Here is a 23,655-nt window from a genome sequence, read left to right as displayed (position 1 = left end):
ATGGCAGTTTTGTGAACGCTAACGCCTCTTTTGTGGTGCGACCCTGTACTGGTGGCCAGCCAATCACAGGGCACATATAGACAAACAACCATTCACACTCACATTCATACCTATGGACAATTTGGAGTCGCCAATTAACCTAGCATGTTTTTGGAATGTGGTAGGAAACCGGAATCCCCGGAGAAAACCCACGCATGCACTGGGAGAACATGTAAACTCCACACAGAGATAGCCGAGGGTGGAATTGAACCCTGGTCTCCTAGCTGTGAGGTCTGTGCGCTAACCACTTGACCACCGTGCCGCCTCCAAACCAACAACTCGCTCCTAAAGATGTATTCATAGTACATCTTTTATGTTTTAAGAGGCCCAAAGTGATGATGATGCAACTCCACAATAAAAGAGATCATGTTTGGTGCAGTTTAAAGCTGAAAAAACGATCACAAGAGGTGGCAGTAGTGCATTTTATAAGAGCTTGGCATGCCTCTCTCCCATACAATATACATATATGCTCGCAAAACTCAAAAGTTCAGACTCCAAAACAGAGAAAACCGAACTTTTTGGCTTGGTTCACAAGAAATGTGCAATACTATCTGATATTTTAAAGCTTATTTGACAACAGAACACAAAGCTATTGACTAAAGGGTGCTGGCTTCATTTAATGCAGATAGATAATGTACAAATCATTGTACTGTATATCTAATATCTCCTGATATTGATGAACCATTTATGAACTGATGTTCATTTCAGTGAGCCAGATCATTCCGGTTCATTCAGTAAAAAGATCCGTTCATTTCAATCAATTGGTCGTTGGCATATTATCTCCCCCTGTGCATAGACCCGTTCAGCCGTGTCGAGTCAGTCCGTTCACTCATGTTCACGTTCGGTCCGACTCAACAGCGCAACAAAAGGAACGGTGAACCGACTCTCCAGCCAATCGAAAAAAAAAAGCATTTGCAACTGAACAGGTATTTTAGGGGCGGTGACTTTGTTCATTCCATTCACAAAAAAGAACTAGTTCTTTTCACCCGTTCTTTCATGACCGACCCACCTCTAATTAGAATGTTAGAAACATGTAGCACCAAATATACGTATCTGCGTGTATAATCACCATTATTTATTCATGGTGGGTCGCCACAAATAAATTAAAGTTTGCGTAACACTGCTGTATTTTTAATGCAGCCCCTTCCACGACCCCGAACCAGATAAAGCAGGGGTCTCAAACACGCGGCCCGCGGGCCTAATGCGGCCCGCAGGACACTAGTTTGAGGCCCCCGCCTTGATATGAAAGTTTAATGTTAGTGCGGCCCGCGCAAGTTTGATATGGATGCTGTATGGTATCATGTACCCAGAAAAAATTATTACGTTTGATTCATGTTCATGTTAAAGGTTAAATAACTGTTAATAGTTATCCTCCCTATCCGTGTGGAAGTGGTACGTTTTTGGCTATTTAAGTTTAAAGGAAATAACTTGAAGGCTACCGTTTAGGTCGCTAGCTCTCTAGTTTGCGAGTTAGCATGTGTCTCAAGACGCTGCAGTTGCGCAATATGTTGTAAATAAAAAGAGTATAAATGTGACTATAGTCGTGTTTTGTCATGTCTACAGGGCTCTAATAATGCTTTGTTCATTTTAATCTGAAAAAAATCATTTGTCTACCCACCAACTATATGTGGTTTCTTAAGTTTTTATTATTTGTTGTTTTATTATTAATATTATATTTATTTATTTATTACTGATTGATTGATTTTCTTTATTCTTGATTTGTTTATTTATTTTTCATTTTATTTTGTGTAGAAAAATAAAAAGTAAGATATTTGAGAACAGTGGAATGTTTTATCAGAGCTTTTATTATTGAAAATTGGAACCAATTTTTTTTGTTTTTAATAAATGCGTTTTTTTTGGGTTTTTTTGGAAAACCTGATGCGGCCCAGTCTCACCCAGACCCGAGCTCCAGTGGCCCCCAAGTAAATTGAGTTTGAGACCCCTGAGATAAAGGGTATATAAAATAGATGGATGGAAGCAACTGAGGAGCCAAATGAAGAAAGAAAATCTACAAGAGGAAAAAGCTAATTTCCTCCTGGTCTCATTAACCTCGACTCAGACAATTAGATTAATAGCATCAAAGGTGAACGATACTGGAGAAGCGTGACAATTCTTTTTTTTTTTTTCGGTAGCTACCACAACACGGAAAACGACCACAACGAGTCACTGTTTGCCTCGGAGAAGAGATCCTGAGGTCACTTCTCTTTCAGCATAGACTCTGTGTCTCATTAGTACCTCATTGCCCGATGCTGTATTTGATTACAACCACAAAAAGTATCTGATTAGAAGTACATCCCCCATGGCAGGCCTCCCACCGACCACAGAATGTTCTCAGCTGGCCTTGATGCACAGATCAAAGTTCGATATTAGGATTGAAAGATTTGGTCTGTTTCTGTGTGCAAGCATGTGTTTAGTTGTTTCCCAAAAGGCCTTTACGTCATTTTTCGCTCTCAGTCACTCCATCATTTGATATGATGAAAACATTAGGGTGTACTAATACAGTGGAGCCTTGGTTAGCATCCGCCCCATTTAGCGTGTTTTTGGTTAAAGGTCAAAAATTGAAGGTATTTGCTCAATTGTGCTAGCTAAAGATGGTGGAAACATCGAGTACGCATATGACAGCTTGCTTTGCAACAAAGGAAAAGCAGAATGTTCCAGACGCCTTGATGCTCCAGCGAAGCCTTGATGCCCCTGCAAAGGAAAGATGCCTTGATGCCTTGATGCCTCAGCGAACAAACAAAAAGAGAAACACCATGAAAGCAGTTCAAGCAAGAGCAGTGGCGAAAGCTGATTGGTCCAGGACTCCAGCCTCGAGTGTATAAAAGACCGGGCAGGGAAAGGAAAGGTACTTTTTTTGCAGCTGCGCTGTAATAAGACACGCTTACTTGTAGGCATACAGGGACTGCAGATAAGCCCGGACGTCTGTATTAGGTATTGTTGTCAGGGCAAGGGCAGTGGCGAAAACTGATTGGTCCAGGACTCCAGCCTCGAGTGTATAAAAGACCGGGCAGGGAAAGGAAAAGTACTTTTTTTGCAGCTGCGCTGTAATAAGACACGCTTACTTGTAGGCATACAGGGACTGCAGATAAGCCCGGACGTCTGTATTAGGTATTGTTGTCAGGGCAAGGGCAGTGGCGAAAACTGATTGGTCCAGGACTCCAGCCTCGAGTGTATAAAAGAAAAGAAAGGTACTTTTTTTGCAGCTGCGCTGTAATAAGACACGCTTACTTGTAGGCATACAGGGACTGCAGATAAGCCCGGACGTCTGTATTAGGTATTGTTGTCAGGAATAAATAATCTGGTTCTCATTCTATAATTTGGTTCTTTAAGATTCCCTTATCCTCTATTCGAAATCCACTTAGAGTCCTCAGGGGGAGGATTTCTACAAAATGTATGTCAAAATTTTGCCTCGGTTTGCATGCATTTTCCGGTTACTGTACAATATGTCGTATTATCACTGCACTACATGAGTCCAAATATGTTCGTAATGTATTTTTATCAGCATTTGTATACCTAAAACTAGGTGGTGTTGGTCTCTCTCGGTCTTTAGGGTCTTTCAATCATTAATTATATGTATTTATATGCATTAAAAAAGATTTCTGCATTTTTTAAAACAATAAAATGTGTTCTGTGTTAACATTTTTGGCTTTCAGCTTCTAATACAAAAATGTATTCAGTTAGAGTCAGTTTTGGTTAACACTGAACCTTCTGGAGCAAATTATTGATGCTAACCAAGGTTGCACTGAGTCAGTGCTTCTCCAACCGTGGGGGGGCCGCAGGGAACTGTTGGGTGGGTGCGAGAGACTTTCATTGTGCACATTTATAGTACTCAAAATGCATTTTGACTCTTGAATATCCTTGTATACTCTCCATTTTGTTTGGATTTTCCTGGTTTCAGTTTCAAGTTCAGTGTGTACCGTACAGATAATTGAATTCTTTTTTTTTTTGGTTCCTTGTGTGGGCACGACAAAAAATAACTGTGAATCACTGCACCAAGTAGAGGAATAATAAAAACATCTTGGTATTATTTATCAGGAAAAGTCACATAAGAAGACCCGAAGAACCGAGGAGGAACCTGTTTGACATCTGCTAGCTTCCTGATTTCTGACCCCTGACCCCCACCCCCTGACTAATCAGACTAATGAACTAGAAACACAAGACTGACTGCTATCAGATGGTATTTGGAATGCCTGTGTGTGTCTTTAACCTTTAACCCTGAACCCACATTTAACACACACACACACACACACACACACCAATAGTATGAAACCGACAGAATGACATTCAAGAGATATTATCGTAAGCCAAGGAAACAGCTGAACGGCTAAAAAGTCGACTTCATGTAATACTTTTTAGCCTGCAGAAATACACGCAATACTGAGTTCTCCCATTCAGTTTTTTCAAGAAGGAAACAATTTAGATTAAAGATTATTACAGATTGATCCCATTGTATTCGCTAGTTTACAAACAGCTCACTCTCTTACCGCTGTCTCCAGTTATTATACCAAGGACCCCTACAAGTATGAAGGACGGATGTGAGATTGATGCCACATCAATATTCTCAAAAAAGAAAACATTTACAGGGCTCTACATTAAAAACCAAAATGACTTGCCCATAGGGAATCCTTAAGGTGAGAACTACTTGCCCGAACTTGCCCCATGTAAAATGAAAAGACTGCCATAATGATATCATGTAATTTTTTGTGGCATCACATGAGAATCTCAAATAAAATAATAAAATAATACTGTAGCGTTGCGTGTGTGTTGTATTCCGGGCTGTAGTTTCATGCATGGACGCTGGGGGGCAGTCATGTTCAGCTCGCTGTCTTGGAGCGGGCGTTTTGGGACCGAAGAAGAGGAACGAGAGGGGAAAAAAGGAGAAGTTCGGTTGCCGTGCGCCCAGCTAGTTAGTTAAGTCTGCAACAGGCCAGTAAGTTGTTTTTCATGCTGCCTTGGAGAATAAAAACCATGCAACAATAGAGGTTCATCACTTTTTGCTGTTTCCTTCAGAATTAGACGATGTTGGCAGCGACGCCATGATGGATGTTTTCGTAGTCAAACGATCGCTGATTGGTTGATCGCGAACAACGGGTGTGGGTAAAACGCGGACTATGGTTTACGGACCGCGGTCTAAATAAACGATTCTGATTGGTCCATTGCAAGGATTGCTTTGCAAATTACCACCGGAATTACGCAGTCCGTGTTTTACCAACACCCAACAAGAACCGCTTTTAAAAAAAACTCTTGGCAGTATGGCAAAGTGACTGGAATATCACTGATTGGATTTACTTGCCCGAATTTTGTTTTAACTTGCCCCGGGCCATCGGTACATCGTTATTGTCGAGCCCTGATTTATTTCAGGGCCAATATATTCTGCAAGGAGAATTTCATGCAGGAATTCCAGAATTTTATGTTTATGCTGCGGTAGAAAAAAAAGAGTAAGCAAATCTTTTTTGATGCATTTTCCGGTTACTGTACAATATGTCGTATTATCACTGCACTACATGAGTCCAAATATGTTCGTAATGTATTTTTATCAGCATTTGTATACCTAAAACTATTAACTATGAAACTATATGTATGTACATGACGAATGAAAGAAATAAATGTAAAAATCAGGTTACATTTACCTTTACTAGTGTGACTGTTCCCAAAGTCACAATGTGCCAGCGAGATCAACACCCTTCCTCTATTCAGCAATGTTTTTCACTTTCTCTATCAGTCTGGCACTCGCAACCTTCTTTGGCTCCATTTTTGGTTATTGAGGTGAGAAATACTTGCAATATTGAATTCAAGAAATAAACCCATGGCAAAACAGGAAGGTGGTGTTGGTCTCTCTCGGTCTTTAGGGTCTTTCAATTATTAATTATATGTATTTATATGCATTAAAAAAGATTTCTGCATTTTTTTAAAACAATAAAATGTGTTCTGTGTTAACATTTTTGGCTTTCAGCTTCTAATACAAAAATGTATTCAGTTAGAGTCAGTTTTGGTTAACACTGAACCTTCTGGAGCAAATTATTAATGATAACCAAGGTTGCACTGAGTCAGTGCTTCTCCAACCGTGGGGGGGGCCGCAGGGAACTGTTGGGTGGGTGCGAGAGACTTTCATTGTGCACATGATGCCTTGAATTCATCTCACTCTGGCACAGCAGCAATAAGACCCGAATCTTTTGTTAGAAGGAGAGAGTGCATGCTGTTGCATGTATACTTTCTCATCCTCTCCGTAAAGAGAAAGAAATAAAAATGTTCAGTGCCTCATGAGAACATCAAGATTCAGCAGTCAACGACGCTGTCTGTATACGGAACAATGGAGTCGCAGTTGCTGGTCTGACCTTTACTGGAAATGTAGTGTCTGCCCGGTGTTGTGAAGCCTCTGCTGCCTTGGCTGTTTATCGCTGCCACTCTGAACTGGTACCAACGCTGAGGTCTCAAATCGGACAGAAGGGCATCCTCGGAGAGGGTCTAAAAATACAAACACATCATATTCAATGTACAGTACGAACGGGGTTATTAAATGGTCTTTGGCAGGGAACCGCATTTGTTGTTTTTTTTGTTATTTTTTCCCAACTATTACCTTTTTGAGCTTATGTTCAAAGTGCATTTTAGAATTTTTTTTATTATTTTAGAAGAACATAACTGCATATAGACCAGCCCAGGGTGTACCCCGCCTCTCCTCCAAAGACAGCTGGGATAGGCTCCAGCACCCCCGCGACCCTCATAAGGAAAAGCGGTAGAAAATGAATGAATAACTGCATATAGGCTGCATGGCGGACCAGTGGTTAGCACGCAGGCCTCACAGCTAGGATACCAGGGTTCAATTCCACCCTCGGGCATCTCTGTGTGGAGTTTGCATGTTCTCCCCGTGCATGCGTGGGTTTTCTCCGGGTACTCCGGTTTCCTCCCACATTCCAAAAACATGCTAGGTTAATTAGCGACTCCAAATTATCCATAGGTATGAATGTGAGTGTGAATGGTTGTTTGTCTATATGTGCCCTGTGATTGGCTGGCGACTACTCCAGGGTGTACCCCGTCTCTCGCCCGAAGACAGCTGGGATAGGCTCCAGCACCCCCGCGACCCTTGGTAGTATAAGCGGTAGAAAATGAATGAACATACAAAAAGAGATGGGCAGTAATTCAAAACATGTTTCACGGTAATGTTTGAAATTGTTCCAGATATTATGTGTATACCATGGCTTGCTGACACACACACACACACACACTTTCATACACAAGCCGTCATCTATTTAAGTCCTTAGTGAACATTCAGTCGTTCAGTATAAGTCGTTTGAAAGACTGCGGCTGCCAGTGGTTCCTTTTTAAGCTCTGTTTATTTACCTAACCTCACACAGTGCACACACACACTCGCCCATGCATTGACATGAAGGGTTTACCCTAGCAGAGTGTGACACAGGCTAGGGAGAACGTTTAGACCAGGGATGGGCAAACTACGGCCCGGGGGCCACATCCGGCCCGCCAAGTGTTTGAATACGGCCCGCCCAATCTTTCCAAAAGTATTTCATTTAAACTCAACATACAACCTGGCATCATGGCCTGAGCCAACCTTTTGATGGTTTTATCAATTTCGTTTTTTGACATGGTCTGTGGTTTACAAAGTGCTCCTGAAAAAAGGGACACAAGCACATAATAATAATAATAATTATTAGATTATTATTAGATTATTATAATTATTATTAGAACTATTATGATTATTATAATTATTATATTAATGCTAATTATTATATTAATTATATATAATATTATTATTATATTTGCATATTTTACATAATAATAATATAATAATTATTATTTAAATTTTATTGTAATTATTATAATATTTTATTATTTTTAAAATATTTAAATATAAATATAAAATTATAAATAATAATAGCAGATTGCATGACAATTTTACAGATACAATAATACCAGGTGGACTGTTACGTGTAAAATATATAGTCTGCCCCCCCCCCCCCGTAAATTTTGTCATATCAATGCGGCCCGCGAGTCAAAAAGTTTGCCCACCCCTGGTTTAGACAGTAAGGCAACAGACTGATGAGGTGGAAACCGCCCATCATTTCCAAAGTAGTGAAGGTGAGTTATGAGGTATCTACCTTTTGATAAAACTGTTATTAATATCAAAATGTCGAGGTGAGAGATGCATTTACCATGGCAACAGTTGTCCACGGGGAAGCATGATCTTCGCTGGGGTGAATGCCCGTGTTCCAGCGTGACTGCAGCATGTAAACAACTGGCTCCACGCTGACATTGAACTTGGATACCCACACCACTTTCACCCGGCCCACTGAATCCTCCACAAAGCTCATGTCTCTGCGGGGCTTCAGAGGAACACCTGGAGGAGCAGGAGAAGACGGATGAAGAGTGGTTAGCATGTTGGCCATACAGTCAGGGGATCGGGAAGACCTGGGTTTGATTCCAAATTGTCCATAGGTATGAATGTGAGTGTGAATGATTGTTTGTCTATATGTGCTCTGTGATTGGCTGGCGACCAGTCCAGGGTGTACCCCGCCTCTCGCTCAAAGACAGCTGGGATAGGCTCCAGCACCCCCGCGACCCTCGTGCGGGAGAAAAAGCGGTAGAAAATGAATGAATGAATGTCCATAGGCATGAATGTGAATGTTTGTTTATCTATATGTGCCCAAGGGGCCAATCTGACCCCAAAGTCAGCTGGGATAGGCTCCAGCATACCCCTGCAACCCATAGAAAAATGGATGTATATCATAAGAACGCCAATATCGAGTATCTCTACTTCTACTGAGGAGATCGTTCACCTTTATATAGACTGGCTGGTGTTTGACACGTGTGTCCACAGCCATTGAAGCAGCACTTCCTGGGGGAAGGACAATGTCGGTCTAGCGAACAGCTCTCCACGCAGGCTGCCGCAAATCCAGTCGCACGATGAGGTGGAGGGCAGTCACCCTGTCGGGATGACCTCAAAGATGACAGAAAGTCTCGACTGGTCACACACTCCGTCTGCTTCTGTTGAAAGAAAAAGAGGCTTTCACTACAAATTAGAGATATTGCAAGATGGTTGGTTTCCACGCTTATTGTGTGGAAATATGGGCTAATAACTATAAAAGCAATCTTCACTCGCTAAATGTACTGCAAAAAAGGTCAGTAAGGATAATTCATAATGCCGCCTACACAGAACATTGTAGACTACAGAAAATACTTCGGTACAAGGTGTAAAAACTTAAACTGTATTATGGAAAGCAGGAAGTGAACAAATGTAACAGTTAGTGATTGTAAAAGTGGGGTAGGATTTAATAAGCTTTGCTTCTTCCTACTCCTTTTGGACATGTGGAACTGTGAACTGATTATGTGATGCATGTTCAAATGAAATAAAACCATGACCATTACCATAATAATCAATGAATCATACAATAAATGAAAATGAAGTTGATTATTTTGTCGGCCTTAATATATTGCCATGTGCATGTGTGTCCATTTTCCTCAAACACCTTAGCATGTTTATTCCATAAAACAACAGCATGAACAGAGTGAGCCTTTTTGTCAGCCCCAAGTCTTCAGACTCTCTGTGGGTGGAGGCGGGGCGGGTAGCATACACACCCAGTGCAGTAACAGGGTAACAGAGTTGAAATTCATTAATTCCTCACGAGGGTCGCGGGGGTGCTGGAGCCTATCACAGCTGTCTTCGGGCGAAAGGCGGGGTACACCCTGGACTGGTGGCCAGCCAATCACAGGGCACATATATAGACAAACAACCATTCACACTCACATTCATACCTATGGACAATTTGGAGTCGCTAATTAACCTAGCATGTTTTTGGAATGTGGGAGGAAACCGGAGTACCCGGAGAAAATCCACATACTGACAGAGATGGCAAAGTGTGGAATTGAACTCTGGTCTCCAAGCTGTGTGGCCTGTGCGCTAACCACTCGTCTATTATTACATTCATTCATTCATTTTCTACTACCTTTCCTCACGAGGGTCAGGGGGTGCTGGAGCCTATCCCAGCTGTCTTCAGGCGAGAGGCGGGGTACACCCTGGACTGGTGGCCAGCCAATCACAGGGCACATATAGACAAACAACCATTCACACTCACATTCATACCTATGGACAATTTGGAGTCGCTAATTAACCTAGCATGTTTTTGGAATGTGGGAGGAAACCGGAGTAACCGGAGAACATGCAAACTCCATACAGAGATGGCCGAGGGTGGGATTGAACTTGGGTCTTCAAGCTGTGTGGCCTGCACGCTAACCACTTGACCACCGTGCAGCCGAGTTGAAATTCGTATATATTTTTTGTACTTTTCTTAAAAGTAATGTCAACATTTCGTTGCATAACACCCCTACTACAAATACATCCAAATATACACTCCACGACAAGAACACATACAGCAGAGACAAAAGTATTTGCTTTGGTTAACATCTGCAGAAGAGAGATATATATTTTGTGTATATAAGTGTGTGTTTGTGCATGTACTTGTGACAGCTTGTGTGAACAAACATCCACAGAACTGTTCAAGTCTGAAATCCAACTCTTGTGTGCCAACAAAAACAAGTTCTTGGTGCAGATAAAGTGTGTTTTGACCTACACATCCACGTACACACACACACACACAACACACACTCTATTTTACCTCACAGGACTTTGGCGAAAGCATCTTCTTGGTTTCCCAAAGTTCTTTGCATGGCTGAAGGCACTTGACATGAAAAAATAAACACAAAGAAAACAAATTAGGCTTTGCAGTATTTTTTGTTTTGTTATTAAAAATTTCCTGGGCTCCGTGCCTTTATGTGCTGATTTTTTGTGTGCCATTATAATTTGTTTATGAGAGGGGGCAAATAATAAAAAAAAGTAAAGTACATGTATCTGTGGCGGTCCAAATTTATGTGGGCTGGCGGTCTGCATAGTTCTTTTCACTTTGAGATACTACTGTGCCCCGCTTTTACTTTTATTTTAGCTGTGTATTAACGAATGAATGTTGTATTTTAATGTATCTTTTACTCTTGTTTACTTGCTTTTATTCAACTCCATTCTTCTGTAAAGTGTCTTGGAGTATTTTGAAAAGTGCTATACAAATAAAAAAATGTATTAATACTACTGCTAATGTTAATTATAATAAGTAATATTAACAATAACACAATTATATAATGTTATGTATAGTATATAGTATAAAAGGCAAAGTAAACGTCTTGACTCTTGTCTTTCTCTGAACAGGAAGTTTGAGTACATAAAGGAGATGGTCTCCTTCAAGGGTTCAGGCGACACAGAAGAGGTTGACATAACTGTTGAATGATGGCTCTTAGTAAATTACAACCAGACACCATATAAAAACTGAGGTTTCGGCCCCAACCTCCATTCTCTCTGCTTCACTGTCTTTTTGTCTGCCCGCTGCCCGGCGTTTCTGGCTTTCATCATTTCTCCAGTTCCTTGCATCTCATTGATTTGAGAAGAACAAGCAGAAGAAAAAGCCATAAAAAGTCACATTTCGACAAATAAATGGCCTTTTTTTTTTTTTTTTTGATGTAAATGGCTTCTCAAACAACTTCAGCTGTTCTTAATAACCTGGTGATGATATATTTTTTTTAAATGACAACTGCAGGCCATTAGGGTTCATCGTTATTATTGAGGAGTGGATTCGATACATGAGCACAATGTTGAAATTGGGCCTCAAGTAGCGGCAACAAAGGCGGCTGAAACCACATGTTGGGTTCTTAACTAGTGGGTAAGCGTGGGTCTCGAGAGCTGCATAACATTTGGTTCATTTGATTTAAATCAGGGGAGAAAATGTTTGGTTTCAGTTAGAGGAGTCAAATATTTCTTTCAGAGTTTGCCAAAAGTGGGTTGTTGTTTTCTTTGAACGCTAATGTCGTTACAAGAGCCGACAAATCAGAGAATATCATCAATATCTCTCTCCCAAATACATATTTTTTTTCTCCCAGTGCCAACATTTTCATTGGTACTTAGAGCTGACGTCTACATTGGAGACATTCCTGTCTTAAATTCAGAATTAATTGCCTACAAAACTGGTGTCGTTTTGAATATTTACTACTAAGAAAATGATGGATTGTTATATAAGACATAAAACAGAGCACCATAGTACATGCAGACAATTATAACCACTCTAAATCGGACGTAGTATACTGCACTGAATCTGTTAAGAGTATTAGATAGTTTGGATGCATTAGTAGTGTTTAAAAGTGTATCCCACAGGAATGCAGGACTATCCGTGCCAGCAGGATACGTTTTTTTTTTTTATGATGCTATCATATTATTTGCATAACTGTCCATGACGCATGTGAATGTAATTTTTATGGACAGTGTAGCAAAAAGTAAACAAATGTGTTTAGAAATACAAAGTATGGGGACCCGCTGCTTGTTGTCAGTAGTCGCGACAAGATAGAAGGGTCCGAATACTCTCTAAATATAGTTAACAACACTCATCCCTCCTGCTACATCTTCTTATTCTCTGACAGAGCAGGTGCGTATAAGGCAGTGCTTTTCAAATAGAGGGACAGGCACCTTTTTGAGAGGCAGGCAGTACTGTCAATGTTAGTGCAGACTTGCCAACGTGTACAAATTTACTGTACTATATGCAGTTTGGCTCGGGAATATCTCCATCAGTTTCAAATTCAGTCTAGAATAGCAAAATTTCATTTGTAGTTCTAAGGCAGGCACCATAAAACGTAATACATTTGCATGTGTATGTATTGTACAGACTTGTACAGACAAGCTACAATCACAAGCAGTCCCATTATAAAAGGTAACGCAACGGTCCAAATGTATTTGTGGCGGGCCGCCACAAATAAATGAATGTATGTGAAATGCTGTTTTGCGACTCAAGTGTTATTCGCTTTCAAACAATTCATCAACAGTTGGGAAAGACCTCAAACCATTTTTGATGAAACCCCATCCGAAATCTTTGGGATGAACTACAACACAGATTACGAACCAGGGTGTCCAACATCTGGTACCGCTGACCTCACAATGATTAGGATGGATGGATAAAAATCCCCCCCCACACACACACACACACACACAAAAAAAATGTTGTTAAAGGTCTTCTTGGATGAGTGGAAAGTATTATAGCTCTAATTCATCATCTTTGCTTATTTTTTGTGGTGTTGAGCAAGGCACCAAACTTAAATCTCCCTGGAAAACCGCCCATTGTTACGTGTTACTAATGCAGTGTATGCTTGCTGTATTCTAGCTTTTGTTTTATCCATGAAAATTACTTTGATTTTCTTCAAAATTGATGATCTGCAAAGTAATTTAAGGCCAAGCTACATCCATTTCTGGGTTTCATGTGAGTGGCCTTCTAAGAAATCCCATTGCCAAAATGTGTCCTAAACAACTTTCGCTTTATTTGGGCAAATATATGAATCATAACAGTGCATTTCTTACATCAATCAAAATCAAAATATAACTTTCCATTATTTACATTTGTATTCAACTATCTGATAGTAAGCCCAAAAGGAGTAGGCTGAAGCAAAAGCTTATAAATGCCTACCCCTTTTTGCAAGATATACTTACATACTTACAACTTACATACAGTACATAAACACAAAGAAATACACACACATACACAATGTGCATTACTCTTGCGTTTGCTGCCACTTTGATCAGATACAGACATGTTTTCATTTTTCATTCCTCCTCTTTTGTCCTTCACCCCTTTACCATTATGCATTTCCCCTACCCTTCCATTCCATTCCCATGCCGCCTCCTTTGTTCTTTTTTTTGTCTGCATCCCATCCCCCCCCCCCAATTTTTTCCACCTTCAGCTCAGTTTTTCATAATCTCATATCACAGCGCCGGTAAAGTCATCTTTCTGCTACTACTGTCTCCAATGCTCGGTGAGGAGTCGGAGTCTATTCAAAAAAAATAAAATCATCCTTTATTGGTCTGGCAATGGAGAAAATGGCAAAGCATAGGGATGCTCAGATCAGGGTTTTAGGATTCCAATACCTTTCATCCCTGAGTGAGGTCGGCCATTTTTCAACTTATTTATGATGAGCGTTATCATTAGACAATTCCAAGGGCCCCTGGCATAGGTCATTATTAAATAAGAAACATTTGGATGAATTGCCTTTTTTTTTTTTTTTTACTCCAACTATAAACTATCCAGCATATATGGATGTATAGTATAACCCTTGGATACACTCGTACTATAAGGACTGTTAAGTTGATAGTACATAGAGACTACTTACTGGAGGTCATATCATGTTTACACTGCTTTAGATGTTTTTTTTTATTAAATGAAAACCACATTTTCATCTTGTTTTGCACCAAAAGTCCCATTTCAGCACTACTACCACTGCATAATGAACATTTTTACTGTCAGGATGTACTGTAAGAATGAGCTACACGTGTGCTGACGAGGACCAGAGGGCGGGAGCACATGACACCAGTTTTAAAGTCGCTACATTGGCTCCCCGTACGCTTCAGGATCGATTTTAAGATTCTCTTACTGGTTTTTAAATGTAATTAACGGCTTTGCCCCTTCGTATTTATCTGATCTGCTTTTACCATATCAACCCACCACGGACCCTGCGGTACTCCGGAACTGGTCTTTTAGCTATACCAAAACCCAGAACTAAAACCCACGGTGAGGTAGCATTTAGCCACTATGGCCCCCACCTGTGGAACAGCCTGCCGGAGAGCCTCAGGACTGCGGAGACTGTTGATATTTAAAAAAAAAAAAAGTTAAAAACGCAGCTTTTTAATCAGGCTTTTAACTAATATTTTTAAACTTTTCTTATGTTTTTATCTTTTTAGTCCTATTTTATGCTCTTAGTCTTCAGCTTTTAACTCCAGTGTTTTGTTTTTATCTTTTTAGTCATATTTTTTTTTTTTTTGCTCTTGGTCTTCAGCTTTTAACTCCAGTGTTATGTTTTTATCTTTTTAGTCCTATTTTATGCTCTTAGTCTTCAGCTTTTAACTCCAGTGTTTTGTTTTCATCTTTTTAGTCCTATTTTATGCTCTTAGTCTTCAGCTTTTAACTCCAGTGTTTTGTTTTTATCTTTTTAGTCATTTTTTTTTTGCTCTTGGTCTTCAGCTTTTAACTCCAGTGTTATGTTATTATCTTTTTAGTCCTATTTTATGCTCTTAGTCTTCAGCTTTTAACTCCAGTGTTATGTTTTTATCTTTTTAGTCCTATTTTATGCTCTTAGTGTTCAGCTTTTAACTCCAGTGTTATGTTATTATCTTTTTAGTCCTATTTTATGCTCTTAGTCTTCAGCTTTTAACTCCAGTGTTTTGTTTTTATCTTTTTAGTCATTTTTTTTTGCTCTTGGTCTTCAGCTTTTAACGCCAGTGTTTTGTTTTTTATCTTTTTAGTCCTATTTTATGCTCTTAGTCTTCAGCTTTTAACTCCAGTGTTTTGTTTTTATCTTGTTAGTCCTATTTTATGCTCTTAGTCTTCAGCTTTTAACTCCAGTGTTTTGTTTTTATCTTTTTAGTCCTATTTTATGCTTTTAGTCTTCAGCTTTTCACTCCAGTGTTTTGTTTTTATCTTTTTAGTCATATTTTTTTTTTTTGCTCTTGGTCTTCAGCTTTTAACTCCAGTGTTATGTTTTTATCTTTTTAGTCCTATTTTATGCTCTTAGTCTTCAGCTTTTAACTCCAGTGTTTTGTTTTTATCTTTTTAGTCATTTTTTTTTTTGCTCTTAGTCTTCAGCTTTTAACTCCAGTGTTTTGTTTTTTATCTTTTTAGTCCTATTTTATGCTCTTAGTCTTCAGCTTTTAACTCCAGTGTTTTGTTTTTATCTTGTTAGTCCTATTTTATGCTCTTAGTCTTCCACTTTTAACTCCAGTGTTTTGTTTTTATCTTTTTAGTCTTTTTTTTTTGCTCTTAGTCTTCAGCTTTTAACTCCAGTGTTGTGTTTTTATCTTTTTAGTCCTATTTTATGCTCTTAGTCTTCAGCTTTTAACTCCAGTGTTATGTTTTTAACTTTTTAGTCCTATTTTATGCTCTTAGTCTTCAGCTTTTAACTCCAGTGTTTTGTTTTTATCTTTTTAGTCATTTTTTTTTTTGCTCTTAGTCTTCAGCTTTTAACTCCAGTGTTTTGTTTTTTATCTTTTTAGTCCTATTTTATGCTCTTAGTCTTCAGCTTTTAACCCCAGTGTTATGTTTTTAACTTTTTAGTCCTATTTTATGCGCTTAGTCTTCAGCTTTTAACTCCAGTGTTTTGTTTTTATCTCTTTAGTCATTTTTTTTTTTTGCTCTTGGTCTTCAGCTTTTAACTCCAGTGTTTCCTCAGGGGGGGTCCTCCACCCTGGGGGCTGTGTCGGGTCTGCTGAGAGGGTGCCATCCTTGGGTCCCTTCGACCCAACCGGCTGGGGGTCCTCCCCTCTGTCGGAGTCGGGGGGCCCGGGTGTTGGTCCCCCGATGGCACGGCCTGCAGCTCCTCCCAGTGTGGACGGCCCCCAAAGGTGGCGTTTCCTTGTTCCTCAGTGCCATGCCATGTCTCCATACTGTGTGTGATTGCGTGATTCTTTTGTTTCTTTGTTTTTCTTTCCTTTTTCCTAATTGTGGTAATTGTTTTAATTCTGTAAAGCACCTTGTGTTGCATTTCTTTGCAGGAAAAGTGCTATACAAATAAAGTTGATTTGATTTGATACACCATCATCATGAAACTTGAAATACAATGCATTTACATGTGGAGTATCCCCGCCTTCAAAGTAAATGATATCAATTCCTCCTCTGCACTGTTTAGTCAATGTACACAGTGGAAATAGAAGAGACCCGAGGCTAATGCATTAAGGTTGAACCCACTCTTGGTATGTATGCGGTACAGACCTCACACTCTCAGATGTCACCGGCAAGCTCTAAATCACAAGTACACGCACTGTATTTCTTTGAGAGGGTCTGAGAGACACTTGTGGCCTTGAAGGCAACACGATGATTTATGCGTGTGAGTAAGGAAGTGTGAGAGAGGAGTAGACGTAGCTTAGGTCAGAAGTCAGAAATGTTGCTGCTTAACACACCAACACTCTATAGCAGCTAAGATTAATGACTGTGTGTGTGCTTCTGAATGCGGGCACAGTTTGTGTAGGATCTCCTTGGATATCTATATAATATACACACACCTTGTCTCACTGCCCTTCTATGGCCTCTCCTGTTGTTTTATTGAATCACCTGCCACGGTAGAGGGATGCCAGCCGCACTCGGTGAAAGTGAGTGTTTTGTTTTTAGAATGTAGGAGGAAACCGGAGTACCTGAAGAAAACCCACGCATGCACGGGGAGAACATGCAAATTCGACACAGAAATCACAGAGGGTGGAATCGAACTTGGGTCTCCTAGCTGTGTGGCCTGCACAATAACCACTCGTCAGCCTTAGTGCAGTGTAGCCTTATGTGTGATTCAGTTTTTCTCAACAATTGTGCCATGGTTTTTGAACACTGTCTCAGTTTCATTTCGTATTATACACAACATAGTATGTTGACCTCACAGCTAGTAGAGCAGGGTTCAATTCCACCCTCGGCCATCTCTGTGTGGAGTTTGCATGTTCTCCCCGTGCATGCGTGGGTTTTCTCCAGGTACCGCTTTTTCCTCACGAGGGTCGCGAGGGGTGCTGGAGCCTATCCCACATATAGACAAACAACCATTCACACTCACATTCATACCTATGGACAATTTGGAGTCGCTAATTAACCTAGCATGTTTTTGGAATGTGGGAGGAAACCGGAGTACCCGGAGAAAACCCACGCATGCAAGGGGAGAACATGCAAACTCCACACAGAGATGGCTGACGGTGGAATTGAACCCTGGTCTCCTAGCTGTGAGGTCTGCGCGCTAACCACTAGACCTCCGTGCCGCCCCGATACTGACTTGCTTATATAATAATTTAATCTAATGCCCCACCCCTCCAAACCACTGCCACAAATACATAGCATCTCAGTCTGGCCTCTCTGACTTTATCTCCGAGGCCTCTAACATGTCATGACCCTCTGATGTACTCGTTCTTGATCCTATCCATCCTGGTCACTCCCAATGACAACATTGAGCCAATAAGCATTCTCATCTCTGCTACTTCCAGTTCTACTTCCTGTCTTTTCCTCAGTGGCACCGTCTCTAGACCAAACAACATGGCTGGTCTCACCACAGTTTTGTATACCTTTACTTTCATTTTAGCTGAATCTCTTCCATCACACATCCAATGCCTGACACATTTCCCCACCCGTTCGATTCTGCCTGCACAGGAGACAAAAGACAAAATAATTTCATCTGCTATACCAAACATAAAGTTTAACGACAAGGGCTGCTCCTTTCCAGTGCATTCAGCTTATTTGTTAATGGACAACACGGCGCCTCACACACCTGGTACACATTATTATCTTTCTACATGTGTGTGAGATCTGTGCAAGTGTGTGTGTGTGTGTGTGTGTGTGTGAGAGAGAGAGAGAGAAGGGCAGAGATAAAAGAGGGGCAACAGGAAAGATGAAGAATATGAGAGAGGGCTGCAGTTTAGGTTTAGTGAACTCCCAAGTGAGTTTTCCATGGGTTTGCTGGAGATGTGACACAAACCATATGTTGCTACAACATCTGTCTGGCGTGTGTGTCTTTGATATGGAAAGTCTGGCAATTGATGGAACTAAAGAACAGATAAAACATGACAGCTCATGAGACACTGCTTACCAATATCAGTTGTGTCATTACGCTTTCCCATTGTTTCCTTATTCTGTAACTTTATCCATGTATATTTCTACATGACTCAGTTAGAGCCAATTGTGTCATATCTGTCGTATTTCAGATAAGATCAGATTCCAGATAAGTATTTTATAATATGGTCAGAAAAAGGTTGCAGAATTGAGACAAGGAAGAAAAGAGGAAAGCATGCAGACCTCCACCTAGCGCCATAGTCCCCCCCATATTGTGATGTACACCTCCTACATTTATTTTATCTACATATTAACTGAGATATTTGCTAATGTTAGCATGCTAGCACTGCTAACAAGCGAACATTAACGTGCTAACACCTAACATAATAACAGTGTTAATGTAAGTGTCCAGCTGGGAAAAAGGCTAAAAATGATACTATACTAATGTTAGCATGGTAGCAATTCTAACAGGCTAATGTTAGCATGCTAGCAGTGCTAACAAGCGAACATTAACGTGCTAACACCTAACATAATAACAGTGTTGATGCAAGTGTCTAGCTAGGAAAAAGGCTAAAAATTATCCTATACTAATGTTAGCATGGTAGCAATTCTAACGGGCTAATGTTAGCATGCTCACAGCGATCGTGATAGTGCCAAGTCTTTATATATGTCTACTTATGAAAATTACTAAAAATGCTACTAGGCTAATGTTAACATGCTAGCAATGCTAACATGCTAAATTTTACATGTTAACCCATGTTACGCATGTGTATACCCATGACAATAGTTAAAAATAACAATAGCTCCCTGTTAATGCTAACATGCTAATGTTAGCATGCTAGCACTGCTAACAAGCGAACATTAACATGCTAACACCTAACATAATAACAGTGTTAATGTAAGTGTCCAGCTAGGAAAAAGGCTAAAAATGATACTATACTAATGTTAGCATGGTAGCAATTCTAACAGGCTAATGTTAGCATGCTAGCAGTGCTAACAAGCGAACATTAACGTGTTAACACCTAACATAATAACAGTGTTAATGTAAGTGTCTAGCTAGGAAAAAGGCAAAAAATTATACTATACTAATGTTAGCATGGTAGCAATTCTAACGGGCTAATGTTAGCATGCTCACAGCGATCGTGATAGTGCCAAGTCTTTATATATGTCTACTTATGAAAATTACTAAAAATGCTACTAGGCTAATGTTAACATGCTAGCAATGCTAACATGCTAAATTTTACATGCTAACCCATGTTACGCATGTGTATACCCATGACAATAGTTAAAAATAACAATAGCTTCCTGTTAATGCTAACATGCTAATGTTAGCATGCTAGCACTGCTAACAAGCAAACATTAACGTGCTAACACCTAACATAATAACAGTGTTAATGTAAGTGTCCAGCTAGGAAAAAGGCTAAAAATGATACTATACTAATGTTAGCATGGTAGCAATTCTAACAGGCTAATGTTAGCATGCTAGCAGTGCTAACAAGCGAACATTAACGTGCTAACACCTAACATAATAACAGTGTTGATGTAAGTGTCTAGCTAGGAAAAAGGCTAAAAATTATACTATACTAATGTTAGCATGGTAGCAATTCTAACGGGCTAATGTTAGCATGCTCACAGCGATCATGATAGTGCCAAGTCTTTATATGTGTCTACTTGTGAAAATTACTAAAAATGCTACTAGGCTAATGTTAACATGCTAGCAATGCTAACATGCTAAATTTTACATGTTAACCCATGTTACGCATGTGTATACCCATGACAATAGTTAAAAATAACAATAGCTTCCTGTTAATGCTAACATGCTAATGTTAGCATGCTAGCACTGCTAACAAGCGAACATTAACGTGCTAACACCTAACATAATAACAGTGTTAATGTAAGTGTCCAGCTAGGAAAAAGGCTAAAAATGATACTATACTAATGTTAGCATGGTAGCAATTCTAACAGGCTAATGTTAGCATGCTAGCAGTGCTAACAAGCGAACATTAACGTGCTAACACCTAACATAATAACAGTGTTGATGTAAGTGTCTAGCTAGGAAAAAGGCTAAAAATTATCCTATACTAATGTTAGCATGGTAGCAATTCTAACGGGCTAATGTTAGCATGCTCACAGCGATCGTGATAGTGCCAAGTCTTTATACATGTCTACTTATGAAAATTACTAAAAATGCTACTAGGTTAATGTTAACATGCTAGCAATGCTAACATGCTAAATTTTACATGTTAACCCATGTTACGCATGTGTATACCCATGACAATAGTTAAAAATAACAATAGCTTCCTGTTAATGCTAACATGCTAATGTTAGCATGCTAGCACTGCTAACAAGCAAACATTAACGTGCTAACACCTAACATAATAACAGTGTTAATGTAAGTGTCCAGCTAGGAAAAAGGCTAAAAATGATACTATACTAATGTTAGCATGGTAGCAATTCTAACAGGCTAATGTTAGCATGCTAGCAGTGCTAACAAGCGAACATTAACGTGCTAACACCTAACATAATAACAGTGTTGATGTAAGTGTCTAGCTAGGAAAAAGGCTAAAAATTATACTATACTAATGTTAGCATGGTAGCAATTCTAACGGGCTAATGTTAGCATGCTCACAGCGATCGTGATAGTGCCAAGTCTTTATATGTGTCTACTTGTGAAAATTACTAAAAATGCTACTAGGCTAATGTTAACATGCTAGCAATGCTAACATGCTAAATTTTACATGTTAACCCATGTTACGCATGTGTATACCCATGACAATAGTTAAAAATAACAATAGCTTCCTGTTAATGCTAACATGCTAATGTTAGCAGGCTAACCTCGGGAAGGCTAAATGTCTCGAATGAGTTGAGAACTTAGCATGAATGTTCAGACTGAGTTGATGTCGGAATGAAATGAATCAGCTGAGAACTGTTTAAGTAGTAGTAGTACCCTGGACTGGTCGCCAGCCAATCACAGGGCACATATAGACAAACAACCATTCACACTCACATTCATACCTATGGACAATTTGGAGTCGCCAATTAACCTAGCATGTTTTTGGAATGTGGGAGGAAACCGGAGTACCCGGAGAAAACCCACGCATGCACGGGGAGAACATGCAAACTCCACACACAGATGGCGGAGGGTGGAATTGAACCCTGGTCTCCTAGCTGTGAGGTCTGCGCGCTAACCACTCAACCGCCGTGTAGCCGTCTGAGGTAATAATAATTATAAAAAATAATAATAGTAGGGGAAAGGCTGAATTTGGTGACATTTTTTTGATTTTGGATCACCTCCAAAATGTTATCAGTTCTTCCATATCCCATTTCCGACAAGTCCTGAAAATTCCATTCAGAACTTTTCAGAAGTTATTTCGAACACAAACTCACAGATAAACGCCAGCAAAAACAAGTTGGCTTGCATTTAGCGGAAGTCACAATGTAACTGTGGGAAAGTGTCCATCCATCAAAAATAACATTTATAAAAAGGTCAAAAGTCTAATTAATGGGGTTGAGGTCAGGGCTCTGTTTGGGGTCATCAAGTTCCTCCACACCCATCTCATCCAAAAGTGACTTTATGAACCTGGCTTGGCTTTTGCGTTGTCTTCATTCCTTGCATGTGTGAGTGACACTGGACATCACTACCAAGGACAATACAGGTCAGTACTGTGTACTGTCTGGATCATAACCCACATCAAATCTAATGAAAACATTTGAAAAAATGAATATGAGCTGCCAAATTACAGTGTCAAACGGTACTTAGTTACAACAAAGGCTGCCAAAAGGCTTTATGAGATATTGAAATGGAATGTGCTTTGAAACCAAGGAAAACATGTTTGATTTAAGTACTACAAACACCATTATTGTTTTGATTTGGTTTGTAAATGTAGCTCCTAGGAGAAAAAGTTGAACTCGTAAAAATGTTAAAAAGCACTTTTTTCCTCCCGACGTATCACCATCAAAGTTTTTCAACACACAATAAACTGTTGATAAATACTAATTCAAAGTGAATATAATTCAAATTTAAATGACTTCTGGCGTTACTCTGACTTGTAAAGAGGAAAAAATATCCCTCTGTCATTGCCATGGCGCGCACGCATCACCTACTTTAATGATCTATAACTTTTACTTGGCTTCTTAAGCGTTTTGGCCTTGTCCTTGTCATTATTTAGATATTTGCTGGACATAACCTCCAATGCAAATTACTGAGTGTGCTTTTACACATGTCCCAAAATAATCTGTACCATTCGGACCTTTTTTTTTTCATGTGATGTTTATGCAAACATCAAGCAACCAATATCTTACTTACTTTAACTTTAAAAGAAACAGAATTGGTAAAACTAAAATTGGTATTGGCTAATTGGTTCCAGATATGATTATGATAAGATTTCTACAAAGTATAATTTCTTATTTATAAATGGAATATTTTCATAGTTAGAGCATCGGAAAAAAACAGTGTACAACCCTCTAACTACATTTTTTAACATTATTAGAGCACTCTAGAATGAAATAACACCCCTACAATCACCTTTACACTCATATTACCTTATATAGTGAAGGTATTCGCTCAAATTGGTATTGGCTAATTGGTTCCAGATATGATTATGATAAGATTTCTACAAAGTACAATTTCTTATTTATAAATGGAATATTTTCATAGTTAGAGCATCGGAAAAAAACAGTGTACAACCCTCTAACTGCATTTTTTAACATTATTAGAGCACTCTAGAATTAAATAACACCCCTACAATCACCTTCACACTCATATTACCTTATATAGTGAAGGTATTCGCTCAAATTGGTATTGGCTAATTGGTTCCAGATATGATTATGATAAGATTTCTACAAAGTACAATTTCTTATTTATAAATGGAATATTTTCATAGTTAGAGCATCGGAAAAAAACAGTGTACAACCCTCTAACTGCATTTTTTAACATTATTAGAGCACTCTAGAATGAAATAACACCCCTACAATCACCTTTACACTCATATTACCTTATATAGTGAAGGTATTCGCTCAAATT

General features: G+C 39.4%; 1 protein-coding gene across 1 annotated transcript in view; it reads right to left on the bottom strand.

The window, feature by feature from the left end:
• anos1b (anosmin 1b) overlaps positions 1-23,655 on the bottom strand; it is a 56,752-nt gene that overhangs the window by 14,293 nt on the left and 18,804 nt on the right. The window contains exons 3-6 of the mRNA XM_058074008.2: positions 10,665-10,727; positions 8,829-9,036; positions 8,205-8,389; positions 6,375-6,504 (exon numbers count right to left, since the gene is read on the bottom strand). Coding sequence (XP_057929991.2) covers positions 6,375-6,504; positions 8,205-8,389; positions 8,829-9,036; positions 10,665-10,727 — 586 coding nt within the window. The remainder of the gene's footprint in view (positions 1-6,374; positions 6,505-8,204; positions 8,390-8,828; positions 9,037-10,664; positions 10,728-23,655) is intronic.

Source organism: Doryrhamphus excisus, linkage group LG4 (genome assembly GCF_037039965.1).
Source record: "Doryrhamphus excisus strain RoL-2023G ecotype Guam linkage group LG4, RoL_Dexc_Guam_v1.1, whole genome shotgun sequence".
NCBI lineage: Eukaryota > Metazoa > Chordata > Actinopteri > Syngnathiformes > Syngnathidae > Doryrhamphus > Doryrhamphus excisus.
The sequence above is the reverse complement of the archived record's forward strand: the minus strand, read 5'-3'. Positions and strand labels throughout refer to the sequence as shown.